This window comes from Salvelinus alpinus, chromosome 16 (genome assembly GCF_045679555.1).
Source record: "Salvelinus alpinus chromosome 16, SLU_Salpinus.1, whole genome shotgun sequence".
NCBI classification, from domain to species: Eukaryota; Metazoa; Chordata; class Actinopteri; order Salmoniformes; family Salmonidae; genus Salvelinus; species Salvelinus alpinus.
This window is the reverse complement of record NC_092101.1, coordinates 54,459,341-54,474,940: the sequence shown is the minus strand read 5'-3', so window position 1 is coordinate 54,474,940 and position 15,600 is coordinate 54,459,341. Positions and strand designations below refer to the sequence as shown.

The following is a 15,600-nucleotide window of genomic DNA, read 5'->3' as shown; positions in this document are numbered from 1 at the left end:
ATCCACAAGGACACTGCTTTTTATGGCAGCTAGACAACATGCAGCTGGCATTGGATTGAGACAGCCTGTATGTTCCTAGCCTGAATGTTGCTAGATCACTGGATTGAGACAGCCTGTATGTTCCTAGCCTGAATGTTGCTAGATCACTGGATTCAGACAGCCTGTATGTTCCTAGCCTGAATGCCAATCTGTTTGTGCTATCATGCCAATTCCGTGTTACTCATTGTCAATGCCAAACAATAAGCAATGGAGTCTTGACTTCTCACCTGGAGGTTCCGTTCTCGATGGAGTCCAGGTCACCATCGGGCGTGCCGAGACGCGGCTGTTGCCTGGTCGTTGCCGGGTAGGACTGGTCTGTGCAGATCTTTGCCATGCTGACTTCTCAGGCCTTGCTGACCAGGGAACTCCAGCCTCTGAACAAAACACTGTAGAGGTCAGAGGTTAGCCAATCAGTGATCAGGATATAGGCCCTTAATAATGTGTACCCTGCATAGGCATCTTCCAACCAGGATTTCTGGACCGACCTGGATGAAAGTAACCACGAATTTTGAAATCCTAACCCTGCATCTGAAAGTAACGGACAGCTAGGTCTTTATCTCGTATGTCTGTGAATGGTTCCAAAATATCAAGGACAAGCAGCGTGTCTGACTATACAGTAAAATATCAAGGACAAGCAGCGTGTCTGACTATACAGTAAAATATCAAGGACAAGCAGCGTGTCTGACTATACAGTAAAATATCAAGGACAAGCAGCATGTCTGACTATACAGTAAAATATCAAGGACAAGTAGCGTGTCTGACTATACAGTAAAATATCAAGGACAAGCAGCGTGTCTGACTATACAGTAAAATATCAAGGACAAGCAGCGTGTCTGACTATGGGTAGGCTGCTGTATGTGAGGAACTGTGGGTAGGCTGTTGTATGTGAGGCCTTGTGGGTAGGCTGCTGTATGTGAGGCCTTGTGGGTAGGCTGCTGTATGTGAGGCCTTGTGGGTAGGCTGCTGTATGTGAGGCCTTGTGGGTAGGCTGCTGTATGTGAGGAACTGTGGGTAGGCTGCTGTATGTGAGGCCGTGTGGGTAGGCTGCTGTATGTGAGGCCTTGTGGGTAAACCCTGTGGGTAGAACTGTGGGTAGGCTGCTGTATGTGAGGCCTTGTGGGTAGGCTGCTGTATGTGAGGCCTTGTGGGTAAACCCTGTGGGTAGAACTGTGGGTAGGCTGCTGTATGTGAGGAACTGTGGGTAGGCTGCTGTATGTGAGGCCTTGTGGGTAGGCTGCTGTATGTGAGGCCTTGTGGGTAAACCCTGTGGGTAGAACTGTGGGTAGGCTGCTGTATGTGAGGAACTGTGGGTAGGCTGCTGTATGTGAGGCCTTGTGGGTAGGCTGCTGTATGTGAGGCCTTGTTTCCTCACGTCTGCAGGTCACGTCCATAGAAATAGAACCATTGTAGTTCAGTAGAGACTACGTGAGCAGCCCCACTGTAAACAACATGTAGTAGGGGTGAAGTGGATATTTCTAGTCATTTGAAAGGTCCCAAATGGCATCCCATTTATTACACTATACAGTGCCCTACCCTTGACCAGAGCCCTACGGGTCAAAATTAGTGCACTATATAGGGAATAGGGTACCATTTGGAGACATCCTATGTGAAGGGCCTCACCTTTAAGAGGCAATCAGCAGTTGCTAAATCCATTTTGAGATTTATAAATTAGAGCAGCTGAACCCTAAAAAAAAAAACTTGTCATGTATAAAACAGGCTATGTGACATCTACATGAGTCAGATACATTCATTCTACTTTCAAAACGTACTACGAAGTGTAAATGGGATAATTTTGGTCATAAAGTCAGTCTCACCTGAAACAGAGTTTGGTGAGGCTTGTGGTCGTGTCTGCATCACAGCGTACCATTATCAGTTTATTTGACCTTTGACAGGGAATCCCATTCATACCAAGATCTCTTTTACAAGCAACAGTAAAAATACACAAACATCTCAAATACAGTCACAGATATCATCTACGCCTCTCAGCTACCAGGTCTTCAATCAATACCCTAAACTACCTGAATGACACCGGAACAGCCCATCTCTCAGCTACCAGGTCTTTAATCAATACCCTAACCTGCCTGAATGACACCGGAACAGCCCATCTCTCAGCTACCAGGTCTTTAATCAATACCCTAAACTGCCTGATTGACACCGGAACAGCCAATCTCTCAGCTACCAGGTCTTTAATCAATACCCTAAACTGCCTGATTGACACCGGAACAGCCCATCTCTCAGCTACCAGGTCTTTAATCAATACCCTAAACTGCCTGATTGACACCGGAACAGCCCATCTCTCAGCTACCAGGTCTTCAATCAATACCCTAAACTACCTGAATGACACCGGAACAGCCCATCTCTCAGCTACCAGGTCTTTAATCAATACCCTAAACTGCCTGATTGACACCGGAACAGCCCATCTCTCAGCTACCAGGTCTTTAATCAATACCCTAAACTGCCTGATTGACACCGGAACAGTCCATCTCTCAGCTACCAGGTCTTCAATCTAAACTGCCTGGACGACACCGGAATAGCCCATTTTAACCAGATCTACAGATTGACCCAGCAGTGGGCCGCTTCAAAACTAAATGAGGGTCTACCCAATTCAGTGGAGACCTTAGGAATCTCAAGAGTTAACCAACCCTGTGAACGTGTTGTGTAAATCATGTCTTTATACTTTAACAACAAAGTGAAGGTGTGTTGAAAGCTTGTGTAGTAGACATTTCTAAACAAAAAGGGAGTAATGAAGTGACCTACGGGACTTTAATGAGGACCATCCGACCTTTTGATACAGGATGCAGTGATGAGTATTAAATCTGTCATCAGAGATAGAGCCAAGGGCGCTATATTAGACAGCATCCAGAGGTTTAAGAGTAGTGGCTGCTGCATTCCGATAAAATGGTGTCACCATAGTCATGAACTGGCAGGAAGGTTGACTGTACAATCTATTTCCTGCTATTTAGGGAGAGGCAAGATCCATTTTTATACATGAAGTCTTTGTCAAACCAAATGCCAAGGTTTGTATGGGCGGGAATCCGATCAATTGGAGACCCATCCAATGATTAAATGTGGAGTCCATCTGAAACATTATGGAGAGAACTAGAGAACAGCTGGTTAAATGTGGAGTCCATCTGGAACATTCTGGAGAGAACTAGAGAACAGCTGGTTAAATGTGGAGTCCATCTGAAACATTCTAAAGAGAACTAGAGAACAGCTGGTTAAATGTGGAGTCCATCTGGAACATTCTGGAGAGAACTAGAGAACAACGGGTTAACTGTGGAGTCCATCTGAAACATTCTGGAGAGAACTACAGAACAACTGATTAAATGTGGAGTCCATCTGAAACATTCTGGAGAGAACTAGAGAACAACGGATTAAATGTGGAGTCCATCTGGAACATTCTGGAGAGAACTAGAGAACAGCTGATTAAATGTGGAGTCCATCTGAAACATTCTGGAGAGAACTAGAGAACAACGTATTAAATGTGGAGTCCATCTGAAACATTCTGGAGAGAACTAGAGAACAGCTGATTAAATGTGGAGTCCATCTGAAACATTCTGGAGAGAACTAGAGAACAACGGATTAAATGTGGAGTCCATCTGAAACATTCTGGAGAGAACTAGAGAACAACGGATTAAATGTGGAGTCCATCTGGAACATTCTGGAGAGAACTACAGAACAACGGATTAAATGTGGAGTCCATCTGAAACATTCTGGAGAGAACTAGAGAACAACGGATTAAATGTGGAGTCCATCTGAAACATTCTGGAGAGAACTAGAGAACAGCTGATTAAATGTGGAGTCCATCTGAAACATTCTGGAGAGAACTAGAGAACAGCTGATTAAATGTGGAGTCCATCTGAAACATTCTGGAGAGAACTAGAGAACAGCTGATTAAATGTGGAGTCCATCTGAAACATTCTGGAGAGAACTAGAGAACAACGGATTAAATGTGGAGTCCATCTGAAACATTCTGGAGAGAACTAGAGAACAGCTGATTAAATGTGGAGTCCATCTGAAACATTCTGGAGAGAACTAGAGAACAACGGATTAAATGTGGAGTCCATCTGGAACATTCTGGAGAGAACTAGAGAACAGCTGATTAAATGTGGAGTCCATCTGGAACATTCTGGAGAGAAATAGAGAAAAATGTATCTGCGCTGAATTTATCTGCACTGTTTGTTAGCTAGCCAGACAGACAGTTTTAGAGGAATGATTCCATAAATATTTTAAATTAACTGCCAATATGCCAACATTCCATTCAAACAATACAGTCAGTCTCCAGCCAGACACTGGCTGACATCAGCTGATCATAGGACTTATACAAGTTGTAAATGCAACAAGTACTAATATTGTATCATATAATAGCAATCACAGCTTTCCAAGAAAACTGTAATGTAGACATCTATGGTTTATTTACATATATTTTAGAGTATACAGTGGGGCAAAAAAGTATTTAGTCAGCCACCAATTGTGCAAGTTCCCCCACTTAAAAAGGTGAGAGAGGCCTGTAATTTTCATCATAGGTACACTTCAACTATGACAGACAAAATGAGGGGAAAAAATCCAGAAAATCACATTGTAGGATTTTTAATGAATTTATTTGCAAATTATGGTGGAAAATAAGTATTTGGTCAATAACAAAAGTTTATCTCAATACTTTGTTATATACCCTTTGTTGGCAATGACAGAGGTCAAACGTTTTCTGTAAGTCTTCACAAGGTTTTCACACACTGTTGCTGGTATTTTGGCCCATTCCTCCATGCAGATCTCCTCTAGAGCAGTGATGTTTTGGGGCTGTTGCTGGGCAACAAGGACTTTCAACTCCCTCCAAAGATTTTCTATGGGGTTGAGATCTGGAGACTGGCTAGGCCACTCCAGGACCTTGAAATGCTTCTTACGAAGCCACTCCTTCGTTGCCCGGGCGGTGTGTTTGGGATCATTGTCATGCTGAAAGACCCAGCCACGTTTCATCTTCAATGCCCTTGCTGATGGAAGGAGGTTTTCACTCAAAATCTCACAATACATGGCCCCATTCATTCTGTCCTTTACACGGATCAGTCGTCCTGGTCCCTTTGCAGAAAAACAGCCCCAAAGCATGATGTTTCCACCCCCATGCTTCACAGTAGGTATGGTGTTCTTTGGATGCAACTCAGCATTCTTTGTCCTCCAAACACGACGAGTTGAGTTTTTACCAAAAAGTTATATTTTGGTTTCATCTGACATTCTCCCAATCTTCTTCTGGATCATCCAAATGCTCTCTAGCAAACTTCAGACGGGCCTGGACATGTACTGGCTTAAGCAGGGGGACATGTCTGGCACTGCAGGATTTGAGTCCCTGGCGGCGTAGTGTGTTACTGATGGTAGGCTTTGTTACTTTAGTCCCAGCACTCTGCAGGTCATTCACTAGGTCCCCCCGTGTGGTTCTGGGATTTTTGCTCACTGTTCTTGTGATCATTTTGACCCCACGGGGTGAGATCTTGCGTGGAGCCCCAGATCGAGGGAGATTATCAGTGGTCTTGTATGTCTTCCATTTCCTAATAATTGCTCCCACAGTTGATTTCTTCAAACCAAGCTGCCTACCTATTGCAGATTCAGTCTTCCCAGCCTGGTGCAGGTCTACAATTTTGTTTCTGGTGTCCTTTGACAGCTCTTTGGTCTTGGCTATAGTGGAGTTTGGAGTGTGACTGTTTGAGGTTGTGGACAGGTGTCTTTTATACTGATAACAAGTTCAAACAGGTGCCATTAATACAGGTAACGAGTGGAGGACAGAGGAGCCTCTTAAAGAATAAGTTACAGGTCTCTGAGAGCCAGAAATCTTGCTTGTTTGTAGGTGACCAAATACTTATTTTCCACCATAATTTGCAAATAAATTCATTAAAAATCCTACAATGTGATTTTCTGGAATTTTTTCCCCTCATTTTGTCTGTCATAGTTGAAGTGTACCTATGATGAAAATTACAGGCCTCTCTCATCTTTTTAAGTGGGGGAACTTGCACAATTGGTGGCTGACTAAATACTTTTTTGCCCCACTGTATATAAAATTGGTAGATGGCTAATTAGCACAGCTGGCCGCCTATGTCTTCCGTCTGTCTTCTGTAAACAAGCAGTGTAACATGGAGATAGGGCTGTGTGGGAACTCTATAAAGGTGTGTAGTAATTGTTAACCTTATGTCTCACTGATATGAAAGATACATTTCTTATATTTACAAAAACATACCGCAAGCAATGCATGTTAATGTTTAGATTAGCATCGGGGGTCTTAATAAAACTCCCCCAGTCTGAAGATACTATTGTCAAGAGGTGCTGAAGCGTATATGAATGGGGTAGCTGATGCACTTGGTGTACAGGGAGAACACAGTAAGAACGGCCCATGTTCTGAATTCTGTCTGTACATTTCAAAAGTACTGAACAAATAATTATATTGACTACGTCCGTCCTAGATTGCTCATTAATGTCTTAATCGAAATTACGGATTGCCTCTTCTCCGCTCGTCGTTCCCTTATGCCATAGTTTGTACATCTCAATTGTCAGTAGAAACCACAATTGTTTAAGTCAGCCATATCAGCTATGTTTTATTAAAAGGCAGTAAATGAGGCTGAATTAACTGTTTCGGCTGCCAGACAAGGCTCCTCTGATAACCAGGTGTAGCAGTGGTAAGGTGTTGGGACTGCTGTTGGGACTCTGCTGTTGGGACAGCTTTATGTAGGCCCTCACAGTTTGTAGGCACCGTTTGTCACCGTTATAGTGCAATTTATGTATTGTTTAGTGTTGTGTAGTGGCTTAGCTGTCATGCATCCCCTAATCTTTTTTTTTGCCCCCCCCCCCCCGAGATTTCCCTGCTAAAATCGCCACTGATTGTACCCCTCTTTCAGATCTGCCAAGCACACCTCTGCCTCTTACGGCTTCTCCCTGTGCTGACCACCGATGGACAGTGCCCATGAGCTCTTGGCCAAGCACCACAGGGAGAAAGATATCCTGAAGCGGGTGGATGGGACATCCAGCTCTGCCATCAGCTCTACCACTAGTATTATGACCGTGTCAGTGTCATTTGCTGCTACAGCTAAAACTCATTTAATGTTTAATGTTTTTTCTATATCAGATCTAGGGCGACTGTGCTCAGAGTGGTTGGGTAAGCTCCTTCCTGGTTGGCCCTGTCCGTTGGGGCAAACTACCTGCCCTCCAGGACACCTACACCACCCGATGTCACAGGAAGGCCATAAAGATCATCAAGGACAACAACCACCCAAGCCACTGCCTGTTCACCCCGCTATCATCCAGAAGGCGAAGTCAGTACAGGTGCATCAAAGCAGGGACCGAGAGACTGAAAAACAGCTTCTATCTCAAGGCCATCAGACTGTTAAACAGACATCACTAACATTTAGTGGCTGCTGCCAACATACTGACTCAACTCCAGCCACTTTAATAATGGAAAAATGGATGTAATCAATTTATCACTAGCCACTTTAAACAATGCCACTTTATATAATGTTTACATACCCTACATTACTCATCTCATATGTATATACTGTACTCTATACCATCTACTGCATCTTGCCATCTTTATGTAATACATGTATCACTAGACACTTTAAACTATGCCACTTTTATGTTTACATACCCTACAGTACTCATCTCATATGTATATACCGTACTCTATACCATCTACTGCATCTTGCCTATGCCGTTCTGTACCATCACTCATTCATATATCTTTATGTACATATTCTTTATCCCTTTACACTTGTGTGTATAAGGTACTAGTTGTGGAATTGTTAGGTTAGATTACTCGTTGGTTATTACTGCATTGTCGGAACTAGAAGCACAAGCATTTCGCTACACTCGCATTAACATCTGCTAACCATGTGTGTATGTGACGAATTTGATTTGATTTGAACAGTGCCACAGTGTCTCCCAACCTCTCTGTCTCAGTCCCCAGTACTTATGCTGCATTATCTTATGGGGCTAGGGCCAGTTTTAGTTATCTGGTGTGCTACTGATTGAGCTCAACCAGGTAGTCACTGTGCCTCGGCATGTCCTGCTCTTTAAGGCTGGGTATCTGTCATGCACTTTGTAACAACTGCAGATGTAAAAAAAGGGGTCCCTTTTTGTCATTGTCCATTTGGAAGACCCATTTGCGACCAAGCTTTAACTTCCTGACTGATGTCTTGAGATGTTGCTTCAATATATCCACATCATTTTCCTACGTCATGATGCCATCTATTGTGTGATGTGCACCAGTCCCTCCTGCAGCAAAGCACCTCCACAACATGATGCTGCCACCAACATGCTTCACACATGTACCTGATCTGTGGTGTGGAGACCACTACTGTTAACAGATCTGATCTGTGGTGTGGAGACCACTACTGTTAACAGACCTGATCTGTGGTGTGGAGACCACTACTGTTAACAGATCTGATCTGTGGTGTGGAGACCACTACTGTTAACAGATCTGATCTGTGGTGTGGAGACCACTACTGTTAACAGATCTGATCTGTGGTGTGGAGACCACTGCTGTTAACAGATCTGATCTGTGGTGTGGAGACCACTACTGTTAACAGATCTGATCTGTGGTGTGGAGACCACTACTGTTACCAGATCTGATCTGTGTTGTGGAGACCACTACTGTTAACAGATCTGATCTGTTGTGTGGAGACCACTACTGTTAACAGATCTGATCTGTGGTTTGGAGACCACTGCTGTTAACAGATCTGATCTGTGGTGTGGAGACCACTACTGTTAACAGATCTGATCTGTGGTGTGGAGACCACTGCTGTTAACAGATCTGATCTGTGGTGTGGAGACCACTGCTGTTAACAGATCTGATCTGTGGTGTGGAGACCACTACTGTTAACAGATCTGATCTGTGGTGTGGAGACCACTACTGTTAACAGATCTGATCTGTGGTGTGGAGACCACTACTGTCAACCTGTGGATTAGTGACTGATAATACTAAAACTATCTATCCTACGGAGACCAGTAAAGAAACTGTACCCACCTGAATGTAGCCTATTGTGTTCTCTCCTCACGCTGCGACAGCAGAAGTCATTCTGTTCAAGTTGACATTGGATAATTCCTTCTTTTTTTTGAAAATAATTGTAATCCTACGTCATTTGGTTTCTTTCTTCTTTGACCTCCCCCCCCAAAAAAATCATAATCCCAAATGTAATACAAATAGTAGAGAATTTGTGAGTGACTTTAAGAAGCCCCTTTCTGTGGTATCTTCAGCACCATAGACAGACAGCTCACGCTAACAGAAGACAATCACCCGAGCTGTCTGCCAGGAGGCGGAGCCACATGGTGCTCAACTTATGAATATTCAACAGGCAAAGAAACTGTATTTTTCTATCGAGAATGTTCTGCTATTTACGTGTCATTTTAAGTCGTATAAAAGGTTAAACATAAAAAGGGTTAGGGTTTTGGTTTCGATTTTTGTTTCCTGTCATCTATTGAGTACAAATAATCAACAAAAACAATGCTCCCAAATCAACTGTATACTTATTTAATTTCCAAATCATTTCATAATTTAATACTGAGCATTACTGGCCCTAAAGCTTCATTTAAATGTCGAGATAACATTCAAGTCGTTTTGATTTGGAGATTTGAAAATTCTCAATGATCAGCATTGAAGCTTTATAAATCCACAGATTCAAATTAAGTTAATGTCAATGTATGATGTCTGTCACTACATCAATTGAAGAGGCTGATCACACATAAATACATTAATATCCGTGTCAACGTGATACCTCTCCTCCTACTCATGATACCTCTCCTCCTACTCATGATACCTCTCCTCCTACTCTTGATACCCCTCCTCCTACTCATGATACCTCTCCTCATACTCATGATACCTCTCCTCATACTCATGATACCTGTCCTCCTACTCATGGTACCTCTCCTCCTACTCATGATACCTCTCCTCCTACTCATGATACCTCTCCTCATACTCATGATACCTCTCCTCATACTCATGATACCTGTCCTCCTACTCATGGTACCTCTCCTCCTACTCATGATACCTCTCATGATACATCTCATGATACCTCTCCTCCTACTCATGATACCCCTTCTCCTACTCATGATACCTCTCCTCCTACTCATGATACCTCTCCTTTTACTCATGATACCTCTCATGATACATCTCATGATACCTCTCCTCCTACTCATGGTACCCCTCCTCCTACTCATGATACCTCTCATGATACATCTCATGATACCCCTCCTCCTACTCATGATACCCCTCCTCCTACTCATGATACCTCTCATGATACATCTCATGATACCCCTCCTCCTACTCATGATACCCCTCCTCCTACTCATGATACCTCTCATGATACATCTCATGATACCTCTCCTCCTACTCATGGTACCTCTCCTCCTACTCATGATACCTCTCATGATACCTCTCCTCCTACTCATGATACCTCTCCTCCTACTAATGATACCTCTCCTTTTACTCATGATACCTCTCCTCCTACTCATGGTACCTCTCCTCCTACTCATGATACCTCTCCTCCTACTCATGATACCCCTCCTCCTACTCATGATACCTCTCCTCCTACTCATGATACCTCTCCTCCTACTTATGATACCTCTCATGTTCCTCCCAGTAGACCTGGGTTCAACAGGTCCACTGTCCTGAGTCTATAGGGGGTGGGTTCAACAGGTCTACTGTCCAGAGACTATAGGGGGTGGGTTCAACAGGTCTACTGTCCAGAGTCTATAGGGGGTGGGTTCAACAGGTCTACTGTCCAGAGTCTATAGGGGGTGGGTTCAACAGGTCTACTGTCCAGAGACTATAGGGGGTGGGTTCAACAGGTCTACTGTCCAGAGTCTATAGGGGGTGGGTTCAACAGGTCCACTGTCCTGAGTCTATAGGGGGTGGGTTCAACAGGTCCACTGTCCAGAGTCTATAGGGGGTGGGTTCAACAGGTCTACTGTCCAGAGTCTATAGGGGGTGGGTTCAACAGGTCCACTGTCCAGAGTCTATAGGGGGTGGGTTCAACAGGTCTACTGTCCAGAGTCTATAGGGGGTGGGTTCAACAGGTCTACTGTCCAGAGTCTATAGGGGGTGGGTTCAACAGGTCCACTGTCCTGAGTCTATAGGGGGTGGGTTCAACAGGTCCACTGTCCAGAGTCTATAGGGGGTGGGTTCAACAGGTCTACTGTCCAGAGACTATAGGGGGTGGGTTCAACAGGTCTACTGTCCAGAGTCTATAGGGGGTGGGTTCAACAGGTCTACTGTCCAGAGTCTATAGGGGGTGGGTTCAACAGGTCTACTGTCCAGAGTCTATAGGGGGTGGGTTCAACAGGTCCACTGTCCTGAGTCTATAGGGGGTGGGTTCAACAGGTCCACTGTCCAGAGTCTATAGGGGGTGGGTTCAACAGGTCTACTGTCCAGAGACTATAGGGGGTGGGTTCAACAGGTCTACTGTACAGAGTCTATAGGGGGTGGGTTCAACAGGTCTACTGTCCAGAGACTATAGGGGGTGGGTTCAACAGGTCTACTGTCCAGAGTCTATAGGGGGTGGGTTCAACAGGTCTACTGTCCAGAGTCTATAGGGGGTGGGTTCAACAGGTCTACTGTCCAGAGTCTATAGGGGGTGGGTTCAACAGGTCTACTGTCCAGAGTCTATAGGGGGTGGGTTCAACAGGTCTACTGTCCAGAGTCTATAGGGGGTGGGTTCAACAGGTCCACTGTCCAGAGTCTATAGGGGGTGGGTTCAACAGGTCTACTGTCCAGAGACTATAGGGGGTGGGTTCAACAGGTCTACTGTCCAGAGTCTATAGGGGGTGGGTTCAACAGGTCTACTGTCCAGAGTCTATAGGGGGTGGGTTCAACAGGTCCACTGTCCTGAGTCTATAGGGGGTGGGTTCAACAGGTCTACTGTACAGAGTCTATAGGGGTGGGTTCAACAGGTCTACTGTCCAGAGTCTATAGGGGTGGGTTCAACAGGTCTACTGTACAGAGTCTATAGGGGGTGGGTTCAACAGGTCTACTGTACAGAGTCTATAGGGGGTGGGTTCAACAGGTCTACTGTCCAGAGTCTATAGGGGGTGGGTTCAACAGGTCTACTGTCCAGAGTCTATAGGGGGTGGGTTCAACAGGTCTACTGTCCAGAGTCTATAGGGGGTGGGTTCAACAGGTCTACTGTCCAGAGTCTATAGGGGGTGGGTTCAACAGGTCTACTGTCCAGAGTCTATAGGGGGTGGGTTCAACAGGTCTACTGTCCTGAGTCTATAGGGGGTGGGTTCAACAGGTCTACTGTACAGAGTCTATAGGGGGTGGGTTCAACAGGTCTACTGTCCAGAGTCTATAGGGGGTGGGTTCAACAGGTCTACGGTCCAGAGTCTATAGGGGTGGGTTCAACAGGTCTACTGTCCAGAGTCTATAGGGGGTGGGTTCAACAGGTATACTGTCCAGAGTCTATAGGGGGTGGGTTCAACAGGTCTACTGTCCAGAGTCTATAGGGGGTGGGTTCAACAGGTCTACTGTCCAGAGACTATAGGGGGTGGGTTCAACAGGTCTACTGTCCAGAGTCTATAGGGGGTGGGTTCAACAGGTCTACTGTCCAGAGTGTATAGGGGGTGGGTTCAACAGGTCTACTGTACAGAGTCTATAGGGGGTGGGTTCAACAGGTCTACTGTCCAGAGTCTATAGGGGGTGGGTTCAACAGGTCTACTGTACAGAGTCTATAGGGGGTGGGTTCAACAGGTCTACTGTCCAGAGTCTATAGGGGGTGGGTTCAACAGGTCTACTGTCCAGAGACTATAGGGGGTGGGTTCAACAGGTCTACTGTCCAGAGTCTATAGGGGGTGGGTTCAACAGGTCTACTGTCCAGAGTCTATAGGGGGTGGGTTCAACAGGTCCACTGTCCTGAGTCTATAGGGGGTGGGTTCAACAGGTCTACTGTCCAGAGTCTATAGGGGGTGGGTTCAACAGGTCTACTGTCCAGAGTCTATAGGGGTTGGGTTCAACAGGTCTACTGTCCAGAGTCTATAGGGGGTGGGTTCAACAGGTCTACTGTCCAGAGTGTATAGGGGGTGGGTTCAACAGGTCTACTGTCCTGAGTCTATAGGGGGTGGGTTCAACAGGTCTACTGTCCAGAGTCTATAGGGGGTGGGTTCAACAGGTCTACTGTCCAGAGTCTATAGGGGGTGGGTTCAACAGGTCTACTGTCCAGAGACTATAGGGGGTGGGTTCAACAGGTCTACTGTCCAGAGTCTATAGGGGGTGGGTTCAACAGGTCTACTGTCCAGAGTCTATAGGGGGTGGGTTCAACAGGTCTACTGTCCAGAGTGTATAGGGGGTGGGTTCAACAGGTCTACTGTACAGAGTCTATAGGGGGTGGGTTCAACAGGTCTACTGTCCTGAGTCTATAGGGGGTGGGTTCAACAGGTCTACTGTCCAGAGTCTATAGGGGGTGGGTTCAACAGGTCTACTGTCCAGAGTCTATAGGGGGTGGGTTCAACAGGTCTACTGTCCAGAGTGTATAGGGGGTGGGTTCAACAGGTCTACTGTACAGAGTCTATAGGGGTGGGTTCAACAGGTCTACTGTCCAGAGTCTATAGGGGGTGGGTTCAACAGGTCTACTGTCCAGAGTCTATGGGGGGTGGGTTCAACAGGTCTACTGTCCAGAGTCTATAGGGGGTGGGTTCAACAGGTCTACTGTCCAGAGTCTATAGGGGGTGGGTTCAACAGGTCTACTGTCCAGAATCTATAGGGGGTGGGTTCAACAGGTCTACTGTCCAGAGTCTATAGGGGGTGGGTTCAACAGGTCTACTGTCCAGAGTGTATAGGGGGTGGGTTCAACAGGTCTACTGTACAGAGTCTATAGGGGTGGGTTCAACAGGTCTACTGTCCAGAGTCTATAGGGGGTGGGTTCAACAGGTCTACTGTCCAGAGTCTATAGGGGGTGGGTTCAACAGGTCTACTGTCCAGAGTCTATAGGGGGTGGGTTCAACAGGTCTACTGTCCAGAGTCTATAGGGGGTGGGTTCAACAGGTCTACTGTCCAGAGTCTATAGGGGGTGGGTTCAACAGGTCTACTGTCCAGAGACTATAGGGGGTGGGTTCAACAGATCTACTGTCCAGAGTCTATAGGGGGTGGGTTCAACAGGTCTACTGTCCAGAGTCTATAGGGGGTGGGTTCAACAGGTCTACTGTCCAGAGTCTATAGGGGGTGGGTTCAACAGGTCTACTGTCCAGAGTCTATAGGGGGTGGGTTCAACAGGTCTACTGTCCAGAGACTATAGGGGGTGGGTTCAACAGGTCTACTGTCCAGAGTCTATAGGGGGTGGGTTCAACAGGTCTACTGTCCAGAGTCTATAGGGGGTGGGTTCAACAGGTCTACTGTCCAGAGTCTATAGGGGGTGGGTTCAACAGGTCTACTGTCCAGAGTCTATAGGGGGTGGGTTCAACAGGTCTACTGTCCAGAGTCTATAGGGGGTGGGTTCAACAGGTCTACTGTTCAGAGTCTATAGGGGGTGGGTTCAACAGGTCTACTGTCCAGAGACTATAGGGGGTGGGTTCAACAGGTCTACTGTCCAGAGTCTATAGGGGGTGGGTTCAACAGGTCTACTGTACAGAGTCTATAGGGGGTGGGTTCAACAGGTCTACTGTCCAGAGTCTATAGGGGGTGGGTTCAACAGGTCTACTGTCCAGAGTCTATAGGGGGTGGGTTCAACAGGTCTACTGTCCAGAGTCTATAGGGGGTGGGTTCAACAGGTCTACTGTCCAGAGTCTATAGGGGGTGGGTTCAACAGGTCTACTGTCCAGAGTCTATAGGGGGTGGGTTCAACAGGTCTACTGTCCAGAGTCTATAGGGGGTGGGTTCAACAGGTCTACTGTCCAGAGACTATAGGGGGTGGGTTCAACAGGTCTACTGTCCAGAGTCTATAGGGGGTGGGTTCAACAGGTCTACTGTCCAGAGTCTATAGGGGGTGGGTTCAACAGGTCTACTGTTGTTAGTAGCAGTATTCATATATTACACCCTGTGTAGTCCATAATCTGTCTAGTGTCAGTCACACTGCTAATACATGTAGGTAGTTAGTCTGGTCCATAGTCTGTCTAGTGTCAGTCACACTGCTAATACATGTACAGTGACTTGGGAAAGTATTCACCTCCCTTGGCATTTTTCCTATTTTGTTGCCTTACATCCTGGAAATAAAATTAATTTTTCTTACTGATATGTATATTTTCATTTACACAATATGTCTACCACTTTGAAGATGCAAAATATGTTTTATTGTGAAACAAACAAGAAATAAGACTAGAAAACTGAAAACTTGAGTGTGCACTTTTCGCCCCCCCAAAGTCAATACTTTGCAGAGCCACCTTTTGCAGCAATTACAGCTGCAAGTCTCTTAGGGTATGTCTCTATAAGCTTGGCACATTTAGCCACTGGGATTTCTGCCCATTCTTCAAGGCAAAACTGCTCCAGCTCCTTCAAGTTGGATGGGTTCAGCTGGTGTACAGCAATCTTTAAGTCATACCACAGATTCTCAATGTGATTGAGGTCTGGGCTTTGACTAGGCTATTCCAAGGCATTTAAATGTTTCC

General features: G+C 45.8%; 1 protein-coding gene across 1 annotated transcript in view; it reads right to left on the bottom strand.

The window, feature by feature from the left end:
• LOC139541688 (cyclic nucleotide-gated channel cone photoreceptor subunit alpha-like) overlaps nucleotides 1-9,309 on the bottom strand; it is a 34,087-nt gene extending 24,778 nt beyond the window's left edge. Inside the window, exons 1-2 of the mRNA XM_071346620.1 lie at nucleotides 9,038-9,309; nucleotides 267-425 (exon numbers count right to left, since the gene is read on the bottom strand). Of these exons, the coding sequence (XP_071202721.1) occupies nucleotides 267-373 (107 nt within the window). The 5' untranslated portion in view covers nucleotides 374-425; nucleotides 9,038-9,309. The remainder of the gene's footprint in view (nucleotides 1-266; nucleotides 426-9,037) is intronic.
• Nucleotides 9,310-15,600: the final 6,291 nt, after the last annotated feature.